Source organism: Podarcis raffonei, chromosome 1 (genome assembly GCF_027172205.1).
Source record: "Podarcis raffonei isolate rPodRaf1 chromosome 1, rPodRaf1.pri, whole genome shotgun sequence".
NCBI lineage: Eukaryota > Metazoa > Chordata > Lepidosauria > Squamata > Lacertidae > Podarcis > Podarcis raffonei.
This window is the reverse complement of record NC_070602.1, coordinates 31151930-31168434: the sequence shown is the minus strand read 5'-3', so window position 1 is coordinate 31168434 and position 16505 is coordinate 31151930. Positions and strand designations below refer to the sequence as shown.

The following is a 16505-nucleotide window of genomic DNA, read 5'->3' as shown; positions in this document are numbered from 1 at the left end:
CAGATGAGGCGCCGCCGCGGAGCATTGTGGGGAGGCGCGAACCGGGGCGCGAGGCGAGCACGGAGAGATCGGAGCTCCGTCAGACTGGGCCGGTAGATGATATCCGGCTGCGGGCGAGCGAAGGGAAGCGAGGACAGAACCCTCGTGCGGGCCTTGGTATGCTCGCTGTGCTTTGAAGAGGTGCGGGAGGACGGCGGCCCGGGTCCGGTCTGAAGAGAAAGCATACTTACCTGGCAGGGGAGACACCTTGATCATGAAGGAGGTTTTCCCAGGGTGAGGCTCATCCATTGCACTGCGGGTGTGCTGACCCCTGCGATTTCCCCAAATGCGGGAAACTCGACTGCATAATTTGTGGTAGTGGGGGACTGCGTTCGCGCTTTCCCCTGATATCTGGTGTACAAAAGCAGATTTAGCGTGTGTTGCTGAATAAAAATACTTGGGCTTACAAAGTTTTTGACTTGTGCTTTGCTCGATGTTTTCAGTTGCCTTTTTGTCATAGTTTGGAGAGCTTTCAGAAAACCGCCTGGGAATCACGAGCGGGGAAAGGGTTGCTGTGCTGACGGCCTGTTCGTGGGCTTACCACAAGAGAGGCTTGTCTGCTGTGAGAAGAGTGTTGTCCCTAGTGGGCCTTGGGTCTCATCCCGAAGGGCATTTAATCTTACGTTCTAATATTAACGTGTATTTTCCACAGGTCTACGTAGGAAGTTGTCCAGCCTTCATATATATGAATGCATAATATATAAAAAATACCTACATGGTGCCGTGGGAACAACTTGCACCTTAATATCAGCAAGACAAAGGAGATGGTGTTGGACTTTCGGAGAAAGAGAGAACTAGCCCCGCTGTACATCGGGGAGGGCTGTGTGGAGAGAGTCTCTTCCTTTAAATTCCTAGGAGTTTATCTCAGTGAAGACCTTACTTGGAAAATAAATACAACCCAGGTGGTTAAGAAACCCCAACAGAGACTCCATCTCCTCAGAGTATTGCGGAACAATGTCAATCAACATTTGATGATCTCCTTCTAGGTAAAGGTAAAGGTACCCCTGCCCGTACGGGCCAGTCTTGACAGACTCTAGGGTTGTGCGCTCATCTCACTCTAGAGGCCGGGAGCCAGCGCTGTCCGCAGACACTTCCGGGTCACGTGGCCAGCGTGACAAGGCTGCTCTGGCGAGCCAGCACCAGCGCAGCACACGGAAACACCGTTTACCTTCCCGCTATAAAGCGGTACCTATTTATCTACTTGAACTTAAGGGTGCTTTCAAACTGCTAGGTGGGCAGGAGCTGGGACCAAACGACGGGAGCTCACCCCGCCGCGGGGATTCGAACCACCGACCATGCGATCGGCAAGTCCTAGGCACTGAGGTTTTACCCACAGCACCACCCGCGTCTCCTTCTACCCGTCCACAATAGAAAGTGTCCTTCCATACTGCATCAGGGTGTGGTACGCTGGTTTGACACCAACTGATAGGAAGTGCCTACAGAGGGTGGTGAATACAGCACAAGAGATTATGTGCTGTCCCGTGAATCCGCTGGATGAAATAGCAGAAGAACGTTGCCTCAGGAGAGTGAGGAAAATTCTCAGGGATGATTCACACCCTGGCCGGCACTTTCTTGATCTCTTGCCCTCTGGCAGAAGATATAGAAGCATGATTAGTCATACCAACAGGGTAAAGAACAGCTTCTATCCGTGGGCTGTTAGACTGCTGAATGAAAAATAACAACTGGGCAACTGACTTTCAGGTTTGGTGGGTGTGAGTCAGTAAAGGAGGGGAATTAAGACTAAGAGAGCTGAGTGGGGGGTGCGCGTGTAATCTCACTGAATACAAGTTGTACAAGTGACAATAAATTATTTCAAATATGTGCTTCTCTGGAGACAACGGCTTTCCAGCAGCGCCATCCTACGGTGTCCATGGAACGAGCAAGAGTGCAGAGGAACTACTGTAGACGTTCAGTATTGTTCAGCTAAAAGAGGTTTCTTTTCCAGGTTGCTGTCACTTTCAGATTATTTATTCTTAGTGGGTTTTCACCGTTTCCCCACGACCAGGGGGTTTCTTTTTAATCCTGAGGCAACCGGTCATGTTCGTGTGGATTGTCTTCTCTGCCACTCTGTTTTGTCCAGTAGCTTCTCCTCGTGAGAGTAGCTCTAATTGCTTTCTCTGTGATATTTTGTTAACTATACTGTCATAAGTTTTCGGTTTTAAAAGTTTGTCCTGAGCAAAACTCAGTAGCTGGGGGAGGGCATGGGAGGAGCAGAGCAAAAGAGGCCGGAAAAATGGGCTGGGAATGTGAGCGAATACTGAAATCTATTTCTCCCGCCCTGTCTCCTGGGCTGTGGAGCCAAAGCGTGCCTGGTCATCGCCCTTGCAAGCCGGGTGCTCGGCAGCGCGAGGACGACAAGGCGAACGGACAAACTCTGCCTTAAACCAACTTCTCTTCTTCCTCCGGCGGTGCCCTAAACAGAGAGGCGGCCGCTGGGACTGAGACTCAGCAGCTCCGCCCCCTCTTTGGTCTGAACGCGGCTTGGCAGGGAAGGGCGTGAGGAGGCGGAGAGACTCCCGCATGCAGATGAGTCGCGGCCGCGGAGCATTGTGGGGAGGCGCGAACCGGGGCGCGAGGCGGGCATGGAAAGGTCGGAGCTCCGTCAGGCTGCGCCGGTAGATGATGCCCGGCTGCGGACGAGCGAAGGGAAGCGAGGACGGGGCCCTCGGCCGGGCCTTGGTATGCTCGCTGTGCTTTGAAGAGGTGCGGGAGGACGGCGGCCCGGGTCCGGTCTGAAGAGAAAGCATACTTACCTGGCAGGGGAGACACCTTGATCATGAAGGAGGTTTTCCCAGGGTGAGGCTCATCCATTGCACTGCGGGTGTGCTGACCCCTGCGATTTCCCCAAATGCGGGAAACTCGACTGCATAATTTGTGGTAGTGGGGGACTGCGTTCGCGCTTTCCCCTGACAATTCATGTGCAAAAAATAGAAGAGAAAATACTGCTTGTCGTGTGCTTTTCGTTAATCTCGGACTGCTTCCAGATGCTTTCACCGCCTTCACTTGTTCTAATTATTTTATCCCTTTTGTATGGTAATATAATTTTTTTAAATCTGTTTTAGCGCTGTGCGATCTTTCAATATATTGGCCAAAATCGGTTTTGCGGGAAAACGATTCTAACCTTGCAATACGCAGCATTCTATCGCTCCTCATGGGAGAGAGCAAGGCAGCCAATTTCAATACACATCCTCACGCCTGATCCCCAATTTCATTCAGACATCGTGATATATCAGAATATTGTAATGTTTAACTGCTGTTACATCACGACGTTGAAAATCAGGTATCGCTCAGCCCTAGTCTGTTTTTTAGTATACCTAAAATCCTTTGTTTATTAGGGGGGACTGGACTTAATGGTCAGGGGTCCCTTTACCCTTAACCCACATTGTGTTAAAAAAATTTTTTGCAGAAGAAACTACCATAGAGTGCAAATTTTTTGCAGAGGTAACTACCATAGAGTTATCAAAATTTTCAAAAGTAGGGGGTCCGTGGCTTGGCTTTTGAAAAATATGGAGTCCTCATTAATTAGCAATTGGGAACACTGCTTTAAGGCTTTTGACAAAATCCCCTGTGATATCATTGTGGAGAAGCTAGTAAAATGTGGACTGGACTGGTAACTGTAGGATGGCATTGTAGCCGATTGAGCAAAACCCAAAGAGTGCTTGCTAACTGCTCCGCATCAACCTAATAAGTTACAAGTCAAAAGAGCCCACGACAGCTCTTGCATCTGTTCGCTGCGGTGGTGTCCTAACATACAAATATTATTTTCCCACTTAGACACTTCCTGCGTTAAAGTAAAAAACTAGCTAGCAGAAAACAACCCAGCCTTAACCTAACACTAAGCATTTTCTCTTCTATTTTTTGCACATGAATTGTCAGGGGAAAGCGCGAACGCAGTCCCCCACTACCACAAATTATGCAGTCGAGTTTCCCGCATTTGGGGAAATCGCAGGGGTCAGCACACCCGCAGTGCAATGGATGAGCCTCACCCTGGGAAAACCTCCTTCATGATCAAGGTGTCTCCCCTGCCAGGTAAGTATGCTTTCTCTTCAGACCGGACCCGGGCCGCCGTCCTCCCGCACCTCTTCAAAGCACAGCGAGCATACCAAGGCCCGGCCGAGGGCCCCGTCCTCGCTTCCCTTCGCTCGTCCGCAGCCGGGCATCATCTACCGGCGCAGCCTGACGGAGCTCCGACCTTTCCATGCCCGCCTCGCGCCCCGGTTCGCGCCTCCCCACAATGCTCCGCGGCGGCGCCTTATCTGCATACAGCTCGCAAACTCCGCCTCTCTTCGCCGCCGCCTGCTGACCAGAGTTGGAAGAGTGCTCCGTAGCGCCGCGCCCGCCGCTCATAGCCAAGGAAAGTTCGAGGGAAACAAGCGGTGCTAAAAGTGGAAGGTGGCTGTTGCGCTGTTTCCCTCCACCTGTGCTTACGTTGTGTATTTGTAAATAAACTCAAATATTAACAAAATGCCCTAAGCCTCCAGTGGTCTCTTTTTCCATAGGAAACCAATCCTGGGTTATGTGCTGTCCCTCTCAATTGCCTTCTACACAGAGAAGTGAAAAGGAAGTAACAATATGTTGTCTATGCAGAGGGAACAGAGTAGCCATTTTTGCCTTACTATATAAATTTCCCTCAAAAAGTAGCAGAAAACTTCCCTTTTTACTTTACACGTTTGTAAAGTCTTTCAGACATAGCTAACCAAGTGGAGGAAACAGTGAATACAGCTTCCTTGAGCACATCTCAGTCTGTTTCCACTTGACCGAGTTATCCATATAACTGGGGATTAAGGGAAACAAATTGCTAACAGTGTCTATATTAATAATTTTATTATTTATATGTGACCCATTTTAGTGGATTGCCTCAGCCTCTCTGGACGGAAGCCAGAAGAATAGACAGTGGTGCATGGCCGGCCAAGTGGTGCCAAAGAAAGACAGAACTTTTTTTATGTATGCTACAACAGCAGCAAGAATACTCATCGCAAAGTATTGGAAGACGCAGGATCTACCCACTCTGGAAGAATGGCAGATGAAACTGATCGACTGTATGGGATTGGCAGAAATGACGAGCAGAATCCGTGACCAGGGAGAAGAGTCGGCAGAAGAAGATTGGAAAAAATTTAAGGACTACTTACAGAAATATTGCAAAATTAAGGAATGTTAAATGATGTTGGATTGAAATTGTGTGGTTTCTAGCTGTAATGATATAAAGGAACATGGATGGGGGGGAAAAGGAAAATAAGGTGATATTATAAGCTGTAATGCTTTAAGTTAGGGATTTGCTGAACAAATAACCTGAAATGGAATACAAGAAGGGGAGGTATGAGGAGGTCAGAGAAATTTGTTATTGAAAAGTATGTTTTTTGAACTATATGTTTTTTTTAAATCTTTTTGTTTGTTTTTTGTTTGTATAAAAAATTGGAAACTCTAATAAATATCTTTTTTTAAAAAAAAGAATAGACAGTGGTACCTCAGGTTAAGTACTTAATTCGTTCCACAGGTCCGTACTTAACCTGAAACTGTTCTTAACCTGAAGCACCACTTTAGCTAATGGGGCCTGCTGCTGTTGCCACGCCACCGGAGCACGATTTCTGTTCTCATCCTGAAGCAAAGTTCTTAACCTGAAGCAATATTTCTGGGTTAACGGAGTCTGTAAACTGAAGTGTATGTAACCTGAAGTGTATGTAACCCGAGGTACCACTGTATAAACACATGTCTGGCTAGAACACGGGAGAAAGAAGAACTCCAGCAGGCCACAATGTGTTGGCTAAACTTTGCCAGCTGTTTTAATGATAGCAGGACCTATCACTGGAATGTGGAATGCTTAAGCATCGGATTTAATAACTGAGTGCAAGGTTAGTGCATTTTGTGCATTTTATTTTTTTGTATTCCTTTTTATTTGTCCCTAATTTCACAACATCTCGGACAACCTCTTGCTTCATAATAACATCCCGCTCATCCTGTTTATTTTATGATAAACTGGGCACCAAAGCTATACAATTTAGGAATGATAAACTGAAACTACAGTATATAATGTCAGCAAAACCTAAGGGATAGAACCGGATACTTCTAATGGGCTTAAAGTATGTTTACTGCAACTTCCAGAGAAACTGAGGAAGAGTGCTCAAAATTATTCTGCCTGACAACACCAAGGGGCACATTAGAAATACACAGACGAGACTAATAACAAGCTACATTTGAATATAAGAAAAGCAGTGCTAAGTTACTTAAGGGTTGCAGTCCTATCTATACTTAATCAGAGCAAAGCTCCATTGAATACAATGGAACTTACCTCTGAGTAAACATGCATAAGGCTGTGGGCTGCTCACAGGCAAAATTGAAGTTCTTGTGAAGGTTTACAGAAGCTTTTACGAAAGTTTATTTACAGGCACACAGTTTGGGGTTTGGAGCTTTAGCAAAATGGGGGGTTGAGACTAGTCAAATAGCAAACATAAGAGGATACAGCTGGGCTTGTGGAAAGCTTAGCTTTTCGTGTAGGGGGCTTGGCAAGGTTTACATCAAAGGGAACTAACCTGTGACATCCAGACATTGCTTGGCTACAGCTCCCAGCATCCCTTCTTACTGACAATGCTGGCTGGAGCCAGTAGAGGTTGGGTCCCTTGGCAGAACAGTCATGTATAAATATGATAAATAAAAACCTGGAGGGCTCCAGGTTAGCGAACCCTGGATCAAATTGTAGGTCACCCTTCATCAGCCTAGTGTGGTCCAGATGTTTCCATCAGCCCCAGTGAACATGAGAGTAACACAGCATGTAGAACTGACAATGGATATAGTGGCCATTTAGGAATACCAACAGATGGAAAGGAGGAGGTTCCCCACCCCAGAATAGTGCCTTTCATATACTTTACTCCATAAAGTAATCAGCCTATTGATGGTACTATGTGCTCTTTACAAAGTCCAATCTCAATCATTACACTGGTATGTAGTGGAGATTTGATGTTGACATTGGCCAGCCTCTTCCTCAAGCGATAGCTTTGTTTTATAGTCACATGTACCAGTTGCCATGATAACTGCGCATTAACCTTGGTTCAGCTCTTTGGGGCAAGTGGAGGATTTAAATGCATCTGGTATTTCCCTATCTAGTTTGGAAATTATTTTGTAAATCGGCTTTTTCCAGGACGGGTCCGAGTCCTTCCCTGCCCTGACAGCACTAAAGAACTCCTGAAGGGTCAGACTAGCAACATCCAGGAAACCATCAGGAACCTACAGACAGAGAAGAAGAAAGTTAGGACTATGAAGCAGCCACTGGTCAGTTTGACATCTGCATAGGGTGGACTGATCTTCATCAAAGTGAATGTCCTGCAAAAAAAGTTTGTTTCCTTGCTTAATTATATTAAAACACTAATTGAGGAGAGGGGAATAAAGAACATTGCTGTGCACTAGTTTGAAAAAAAACATGTTGATCTGTGTGTACAGACAGATGTACACGCTGCCGCTTTAGATGACACGATTGTACAAAGGCGTGTACAATTGCCACCTGCAATGTACAAAAGCATATCGTGTGAAAAACAACAACTCCAGTGTGCTCCAAAGACTAAATTTCTGAACAGCCTAAAGTGTTCTGTTTCACTGTTTATTTCCTAATGTTGCAGGGAGTTATCTAGTTCTGGTAAAAAGGGCATTTTCTCATAAAAAATGCCACAACAGGCAAAATAAAATGATTTGGCAAGTGTAACCTCACCTCAAAATCATTCCCTTTGTTGTAGTGCACATTGAGGATCCGGAAAAGCTCAGAGTCCCTGGTAACAATGAGGTGACTGGGATCTGTGACATCCTCCAAGACGGCTTGCCTGGCAAACTTTTCCATCTGGATGTAATAAAATTCACGGAAGTTGCTAAACCACTTGATGAGCTGGGAGGTGATGCAGCGGGTGAACTATGGAAAGAGCATGTAACATGGTATTCTTGGATATGTACATCCTAACAAGCACCTCCCACCTGTGTGGATGGGATATATTGAGACACATTTTGGAGGCATAACAATGAAAACACCCATGGTGAAGGAGCATGAAGACATGAGCAGAAACAGTGAGTCATGGGCATATGACTCCCCTAATGCAGACAGCTTGTCTTCTTAATTAGCAGGTTCCCCCTTGCTCCTTTATTTTGGAGCAGAAGTCACTTTAAATGAAAGGCGCAATGGGAAGAAACTCCCAGATAGATTGTGTGGCTGATGTGATCCTCTAGATTTTGCTACGCTACATCTCCCATCATCCCTGACATGCTGGCTGAGGTTGGAGTTCAACAATACCTGGCGAGGCCCATGTTAACCACCCCTGAACTAAAAGAATAATTGCAGGGAAAAACACGTCCTTTGCTAATCAATACATAGGTAAAGGGACCCCTGACCATTAGGTCCAGTCGTGACCGACCCTGGGGTTGCGGCGCTCATCTCGCTTTATTGCCAAGGGAGCTGGTGTACAGCTTCTGGGTCATGTGGCCAGCATGACTAAGCCGCTTCTGGCAAACCAGAGCAACGCACAGAAATGCTGTTTACCTTCCCATGGGAGCGGTACCTATTTATCTACTTACACTTTTGATGGGCTTTCGAACTGCTAGGTTGGCAGAAGCAGGGACCGAGCAACGGGAGCTCACCCCATCGTGGGGATTCAAACCGCCGACCTTCTGATCAGCAAGTCCTAGGTTCTGTGGTTTAACCCACAGTGCCACCCGTGTCCCTTCAATACATACTTTCAAGCAAACATATTAGTAGGTCTTGCCCACAAAGATAAGCACTGCCAGGTTTTTACTGGGAATATATGCATTATATCAAAAACCAGGTCAAACCTCTGTTTTAATTTCTTCTTCAACTTCTTGTGGAAAACAATGCCTCTATAAGTCTATAGCACCAATGGGCCATCCATTCCTCCCCTCCCCCTGCCATCCATTGTGAATAAGCATAATAATGTTGCTGCTCTGTAAACTGTCACTAGGGACCACCAACGCTACACCACTGATCTCCAAAGAGGCCTTGCGCTTCACTCATGAGAAAAGGCAGGGAAATTCTGTTTTGTGGTATGCTCTGATTCCAACCTGACACCCACAACCTTACGGAGGATGTACTGATCCAATCCAATGTATTATTTTAATTATTTACATTCCACCTTTCTCCATCAAAATCAAACCTAATATAGCTCACCAATAAACAAACAAACCCCAGAATGAAACATTTTATCCAAATGAGAGGCTGGGGACTAGGCAGACAGGCAGGAGTGGTACAGTCTAAAATTATTATTTATTTTGTAAGTATTAAATTTGTATACAGCCCTTCATCCGTAGATCTCGGGCTGCTTCACAACATAAAACTACAATATAAAAACACAAATACATAATAAAACAACAAACAAACAAACAAACAAACAAACAACAACCCCTCACCCACCCCCCAATTACAATTATTTTGTACACACCAGTATGCGTATTTGCTAGCTGGTACTTCTTTCTTGCAATACCTTTCTTCCTCTTTCAGTTTCTTGGAACAATGCATAACCTGGTATGTAATAAATTAACACCTGCACATATTTTTACATTAACTTTGGAATAAAAGAAGCCAAATACTTTTACCTGGACATCTAGGAAGTAGGTTTTCAGCAGAGAGGATGTGGGATAGCGAGAGAAGAAGAACATCAGCTTAGCCTTTTTCAGATGGCCAGGCGTCAAAGCTTCCTGGATGTAAATCGAAGTCAAGGAAAAAGTTGCTTGCTGTTCCCAGTCCCCCTAGCTAACATTAGTTGGGGCTGTGTAACACTCTACCTTGCGGAACAATTGCTGAACAATGTTTAAGGGCTGCCAACTCCTGATGCAGAGTTATTGCTGGCAAATGCTGTTTCTTGTTGTCACTATATAGCAGTGATTCCATGTCTATCAATTGTAGCGGGCAGGAATCAACTTGTCACAGCAAGAGGAAGGGGAGGAAGCTGAGCAGTCAAGTTATTGAGTGCAGGTTCTATTGTCCCTGTTAGTTTTCTCAATGATCAAAGCTATTACAATGCAGGATCTCACCCTAGGTCAGGAGTTATTCATCAGGAGTAGGATCTAACCTAGTGTGAGATCCTGCATTGTACCAGTCACTTGTTTGACTTGCATTTATTTTTCTGGAAATCTCTCTTGTTCCATAGGCACATGTAGTGCAGTTAAGCTTCCCAGATCCAGATCCTAAAAGAACCAATCCTAAAAGGAAGGCAGAATTTGTTTAGGTGTGTCTTTACTTGAAATGGTGAGGGAAGCTTCACCTGAGATAATTTTTCCTTCTGCACAGCTCTTAAAGGTGTGATAGCTCTCTAAAGGTTTGGGCATGATGAGAGCCCTTAACACAATGTTGAATCTTGGATAGTTCAGATGCTGAGGTCAGGCTTTTATGGGCTAATCTGACAGAGAATGTTTAAGAGAGACAGTGCCTTTACTAAGGAGAACTAGGCAGAGCTAGATGAGCTGCAAAGCCTGTTTTTTAGCCTAGTGTTACATTGCTGTTGCTAAGAGATTGAAAAACCAAGTTGAAATATATGGTACTTACATATAAACTAAGGACATTAACAAACCAAGATACAATTAAGTTAATAAAACCTCTTTATGGGCCTTTGCAGCAGAAAAGGGAAATCTAACAAGTATTTTTGCTATTATTTTGCTCGCGTCAGCCAATAACTAGGTCCTTCCTGGGTATTTTAGCAGGGTGGGAGTAAATAATCTATTTTGGTCACCTCTATACAAGTTACATACAAAAACCCTCATGTGTTAATGTTTCTGTTGCTCCATTCCTGCAAGGGCAGAGCCATTTGATGAATGAGATAAACTTTTACTTACTTCTTATTAAATTCTATAAATTTATTCAGAGCACAAAGTAGCGGAGTTGTCCTGCTTCTTCATGTAATGAGGGAAACCTGTAAGATTCTGGTTACAGAATGTCAAAAGACGTTATTTCCTGCTCAAATATGCTAGCTCAATGTGATGTGAAATGCTACAGTCCAAGTGTATGAAAAACAAAAATCTCATTGGGGTCATTTGGTTAGAAACTGTTTTTGGAGGACGTATTTTGGAGTGGGGTGATGAGTGCACAACCTGTTTTCCCCTGCTGCAATGCCCCTGATGCTGCTTTCTCTCCTGAAATAAAATACTTTTGACTGGATGTCTGAATCTCAGTAAGGATGGTGCCAGTATTAGTGGGGGGAAACAAAAAAAGTGCATTACAGTGGTACCTCAGGTTAAGTACTTAATTCGTTCCGGAGGTCCGTACTTAACCTGAAACTGTTCTTAACCTGAAGCACCATTTTAGCTAATGGGGCCTCCTGCTGCTGCCACGCCACTGCAGCATGATTTCTGTTCTCATCCTGAAGCAAAGTTCTTAACCTGAAGCACTATTTATGGGTTAGCGGAGTCTGTAACCTGAAACATATGTAAGCTGAAGCGTATGTAACCTGAGGTACCACTGTATAGTTAGAAGTAATATGCACTGGAAGGCTGGTGAATTTTCCTGAGGATAAAAAACAACAACAACCCAATGGAAACTGAAAAAATAGTTAGAAACTAGGAGAAGCTGCAATGAACAGATTTGCCTACTACTAACAGATGCTGATGATATAGGAAGGATATATGTGTTGAAGGAAAGTACATTCCATCCATCATAGCTTGCATTTCAGCCAACTCTGCATTTGAAGCTGGAAGAGAGGCCAAACTTTCAATTTCAGCAGATTTATAGGGTGTTGGACATCGTTGGTGTCTCATGACAGATGACTTCAATTTGATTGGTCGCCATGGCCTATCTAAGCATTCTGGAGAAGGGACCATTTTTGGAGACGGGCTGCCCCAAGGGCTATTCTGACCACATAGCAACATTTGGCTAAAAATACTGTTTCCTTGAACTTCAGAGGTCATGACCAAGGGATAATTCACGGGTGGTACTTGGCAGGGTTTTCTCTCCATTTTTGAGCGGATGGGATAGGAAGGAAAAGCAGGAAGTTTTTCTGTGGCTACTGAAATGGTGCTTTTATGGGAAGAAATCTTAGGAAGCCATTTGCTGGATGCACTTGCTGCAGCACCTGTAAATTCTCTCCCAGTAGAGGATGCTGTTACTGTGGGACTACTTGGCAGATGGGGCTGAGGGTCTGGGGATTCAGGCAATACTTGCTTCAAAACAGAGTCCACAGCCTGTGTCACCACCTGTATTAACTCACGTTTCAATATCTCTGAAAGAGCTCTGTCTTCTGAAGTCAGACTATGCGAATCTGCTGTTCTAGTTCCTTTCTCTGACCATTCAGATCCTCTCGTCTTGGGGATGCTTCTACAAAAACGATCTCTGCGATGGCCGCTTGAAACACCTTGACTACTGCTATCCAAGCTTTGTCCAAACTTCTCCTTCAGCAAACCCAAAGTCTTCTCCATACTTCCTTGGCTTGGACTGGAATCATTCAGCTCATGAGGCTGAGCAAACTTCTCTTGTAGTTGCTTCAGCTGCTGCTGCAAAATGTGGAGCTGTTTTTTCAGCTGGAGGCATTCTTCCGCTTGAATACCATTTTGGCCAGCTCTTGCCAGAGAAATATCGTGCAGACTTTGCTGCTGAGGAACTCTCTGCTTTCTCTTGTTCTCTCTATAGCTCCCCTTTACTTTCTCTAAATGGTTTTGATCTCCTTCCACTTGGATACCAGGCACTAAAGGGTTTGGTGTCAGGCTCATTCCCCGGATAATATTTTCCACCCTGGCCCTCTTAGCTTGCAGGTGTTCATTATGGAACTGACTAGAGTTAATCAAGCCACAGTCCGGACTCGGGGAGGAGGCTTCCCTGGAACATGTGCCATTCCCAGCACTTTGGAACAGCAGTTCAGTTTTCTGTGAGGAAGGGAGAAGAAAGCTAGGATCTAGTTCACCGTTAGGTTCTGGCTGGCTGAGGAGATGTGATATTATGGATGCATAGTAAGAAGCAGGGGAAAAGAAACAGTCTCTTTCAACACAAGTGTCTCCTTTTTGTCCACCAGCATGTCCAGAAGTAGGTCTGTAATCACAATGATCAGCAATAGGATTCCCATTCATATCTATTTCTCCTTTGAGATGCAGGGTTAGTATCCAACAAAATAGTAGGAGTTATTTGGGTAAGGAGATTGTAATACAGGCACAACTTATGAATGCGACACAATAGGTGATGACTTTTCTTTTTAAAAAAACACTTTTGAAGGCCAGAAATCTGGAGCGGCAAAAGAAAGGAACAGAATATATACTATCTAGTATTTTATAAAAATCATAAGCCTTCCATATGTACGGAAATGATTCTTTCCTTTATTCATCTTCTATCTCTGTTCAAATACTACAGTCTGTCTAGAGAAAACAAACAATAGAGCTGGAAGAATTGGAAAATTTTACACCCAGCCCCAAAGTAGTATATCATATATTCTAAGAAGCATCCCCCAAGAGATCCTACAACATTCCCATTAGCCTATAACACTGCTAAACTGTTCATATAATGAGTAAGAATTTCTGAACATTTAACTGAAATCTACCCTCCTATCTAATCACAGCATTCTTTCTGGCACTCTTTTGCACCTTCTGTGCCTATTTTGGCTGCAGTGAATATGCCAATGTTGATTGAATTTCAGGAGTCAGATGTACACCAGGGTAGGTCCTTTATGGATTGAACCCCCACATTTGTGCCAATGCAAGCATGCTCACCAGTCGTGATCATGTTATATCTAAAGTTACTATCTGCATCCTTATAGTCTCCTCCAGAAATCTCTAAAGAAAGAATGTAAAAACACAACTACAGCGCTGTGAGAAACTATTTCCATCAGCTGCCAAAGGTACTTTATCAAACAGCCAAATCTCTCACTGCATACAGAAGACATTGAACAGTAAGACATTATCTCAAGATATTGAAAGAATCTGATGCCCTTTCCAAAACAACCTTTCTCAAAATTTTCTCAAGAGGAATCCTGACAAATTCATCATGACTCGGTCCTGAATTCAGACCCAAATTTCTCTGAGACACGCACCAAATGTCTGGGTACTTCATCAAACTTTCTTAAGATCTCTGCAAATAGTCAGAGTATTGACACTTCTTAAATCCTTCTCAGCAATCAGACGCAACCCAAATAATCAAAGTTGCTTTTTCATACCCTCAACTGCAATTGGAAAGATTTTCAAAGGAGATTCTAAAAGAAAAAAGCATGATAAAAAGGTATTGTCAGAGATATTTTAAAAACAAGTTGTTTCTACAGTCTTTCTAACTAAAATCTGCAATTAAACCTTATGGGGGGAACCCCACAAAATCTCTCCACATGGAGATTGTGTAGCATTGACCACTTACCTTGGCTGGCAAAGGTATATGGAATGCTACTCTGTACTTTTACAGCATCTGCAGACCCGTTTACTGAGAAAGAGGGCACTGAATCACTGGTGTTGTCATTAAAGATCCCTCTAACTGCAGCACCAGTCACAGGGCTGTGAGGAAGGCCAACAGCAGCCAACCAGCTTGAGGAAGCCTATGAATATGTAAAACAGAAATGCAACCCTCAGGTGCAGTTCACATGTGGGATTTAACATTTACACCATGGTTGCTCTCAGACAACCTGTTTATTCAGTATTCATTTTGATTTGCTTGCAGGGAGATTAGATGGCAGCTATTTATTGAGCATTCTTTCTTATTTGTTTGTGTGGAGGTTAGTTCAAGCAAAAGTTATCCTACACTTTATTGCAAAAAGCCAAATTTAGGGGACATGGGTTTGTTGTGGAAGAGCTCCAATAGCACAACCTTCATTTGATGGTATGTGAATGAATTTCACCTCAAAGAGTCATTTGAACAATAATTGCTCTTTCAAACAAAAAATGGAAGTTACTCTCAAGTATTGTCAGCCAAATGAGGACTTGACTGACCAATTGATCAGTGCTGAGTCTCAATAATTTCTGAAACCACCTTCTTAGCTTTAAATATAATAAAAAGATACAAAAAAATTATTTTTAAAAATCCTTAATTCACAGTAAGGTGGCAGATGAGCCAGAGGATTCACTTCATTGAGTCTCAAACAGCTCTGCTTCCCTCTACCAACCAAATGTGGTTTTCTGCCCACCAAATGTGTGGGTGGGGTGTGGAAAATCCCAAAAGGTTTTTGTTTGCCTCCCACTTTCTGCCCTAGGCGTCATGAGTGAGTGATGGGGCTGAGGATAAACACTGCTCTTCTTCAAACCTCACCACTTCCCAACAGGGGTTTGTATTGCTCTACCTTGCAGGGGGCCCCATAAACTTTGCCACTTTGGCTAGGTGAGTGGCACTGCTAGCCTGCCATTAGGCAGGGGTGGGGCAATCTCTTCAGGTGGCAAGTGTGGGGCGGCAGCATCCGGCCATTCCTCCTGACCTTTTCCTCTCTGCTGGAAGTCAGAAATGTGGGTGGCACAAAGCCTGTCCTGAGCTCCCTAAACAAAGCCTCCTGTCTCAGGTCAAATGAAAGGCTCTGTCCTGTCCTCAGTGCCATTCCAGTAAGGTTCTGCGTGTGAAGCAAGGCACAGACTTGTCCTTCACCTCAGGCTGCAAAACGTATTGAGCCAACCTTGGCGGAAAGACTATCCTGTCTCGCTTATGAGCTCTCAGGCATTGGGCTGCCCACCGTTGGAAACAGAAGGCTGGACTAGATGAATCCTGGATCTTACATACAGCAAAGTAACTGTTGCGTTTACAGTGTGCTTGTGCATTAAATCATGCTGCAAAGAAAGGGCAATGACTTAGATCCAAAAATAAGGAAGGTCGTGGCAGGAAACTTGCCTCCCTTTCCTTCCTTTTTGCAGCCGCCCACGCAAACCGCGAAGCAGACGGGGGTGCGGGCCATAGCTGTCAACTTTCCCCTTTTCTTGCGAGGAATCCTATTCGGAATAAGAGAATTTCCCTTAAAAAAAGGAAAACGTTGACAGCTATGGTCCAGTGTGGTTAACTTAGGGAAGTTCTCAGAAGGAAAGTTTCCTGTCCAGTTCTGCCCCCTGCAGCCCCACTTCCCAGAGCACAGCCCTCGTTCTTCGGGGGCTCGCCTCTGCAAATGCTTTTGAAGGGGTCGCACACGACTGCAGGAATGGAGGATGCAGGGCAAGATCTGGAGCCCACAGAGATAGAAAAAATAGAGTGACAACTTGCTTAATGCAAATATTCTACAGTTAGAAAGATCTTTCTTTGGGGGGTGTTTTGCTTGAGGGAGGAACAGCATGCTGGCACAAGCACAGCCGCTACTGCTGCCCATTTGCTTCATTTGCGCTCCGGCAGAGGCTAAAAACGGCCTTTGCAGTCGACTCGGAAGCTGGACGCTACGTGCTCCTCTTCACTCTTGTAGGGTCTACGCCGGCTGCCGCTATCTTCGCCCTCAGGGCCGTTCCGCTCCCCGACTTCTCCTCGCCCCGCCCTCCCTTTGTGCTTCGGGGAGCCGCGATTGGTACAGCCCGCCGCGCCCTGCCCCTTTCTCGAGCCGCGGTTGGTCGATCCCAGGCTGCAT

General features: G+C 44.9%; 1 protein-coding gene and 3 non-coding genes across 4 annotated transcripts; 2 read left to right on the top strand and 2 right to left on the bottom strand.

Moving 5' to 3' along the window:
- Nucleotides 1-222: 222 nt before the first annotated feature.
- On the top strand, nucleotides 223-386 carry LOC128403110 (U1 spliceosomal RNA). The gene has a single exon (XR_008327870.1). It is a non-coding gene; the product is annotated as a U1 spliceosomal RNA (small nuclear RNA).
- Nucleotides 387-2784: 2398 nt separating this feature from the next.
- Nucleotides 2785-2948, top strand: LOC128403105 (U1 spliceosomal RNA). Its single transcript, XR_008327868.1, has one exon. It is a non-coding gene; the product is annotated as a U1 spliceosomal RNA (small nuclear RNA).
- A 964-nt stretch (nucleotides 2949-3912) lies between these two features.
- Nucleotides 3913-4076, bottom strand: LOC128403100 (U1 spliceosomal RNA). The gene has a single exon (XR_008327867.1). It is a non-coding gene; the product is annotated as a U1 spliceosomal RNA (small nuclear RNA).
- Nucleotides 4077-6798: 2722 nt separating this feature from the next.
- PROX2 (prospero homeobox 2) lies at nucleotides 6799-14274 on the bottom strand. The gene is made up of 4 exons (XM_053379352.1): nucleotides 11641-14274; nucleotides 9619-9726; nucleotides 7736-7930; nucleotides 6799-7257 (listed from the first exon to the last, which is right to left on the bottom strand). Exons 1-4 carry the CDS (start codon nucleotides 13072-13074, stop codon nucleotides 7072-7074), a joined length of 1923 nt encoding a protein of 640 aa, XP_053235327.1. The 5' UTR covers nucleotides 13075-14274; the 3' UTR covers nucleotides 6799-7071.
- Nucleotides 14275-16505: the final 2231 nt, after the last annotated feature.

Excerpts from the sequence above, each read along its gene's own strand:
- PROX2 (XM_053379352.1), bottom strand. The coding sequence starts at position 13,074 with ATGAATGGGAATCCTATTGCTGATCATTGTGATTACAGACCTACTTCT. Across the intron at positions 9,727-11,640 it reads TGTACTTTCCTTCAACACAT|ATCCAGGAAGCTTTGACGCC; the intron begins ATATCCTTCCTA and ends ACTTCGATTTAC. Across the intron at positions 7,931-9,618 it reads CCTACTTCCTAGATGTCCAG|TTCACCCGCTGCATCACCTC; the intron begins GTAAAAGTATTT and ends CTCTTTCCATAG.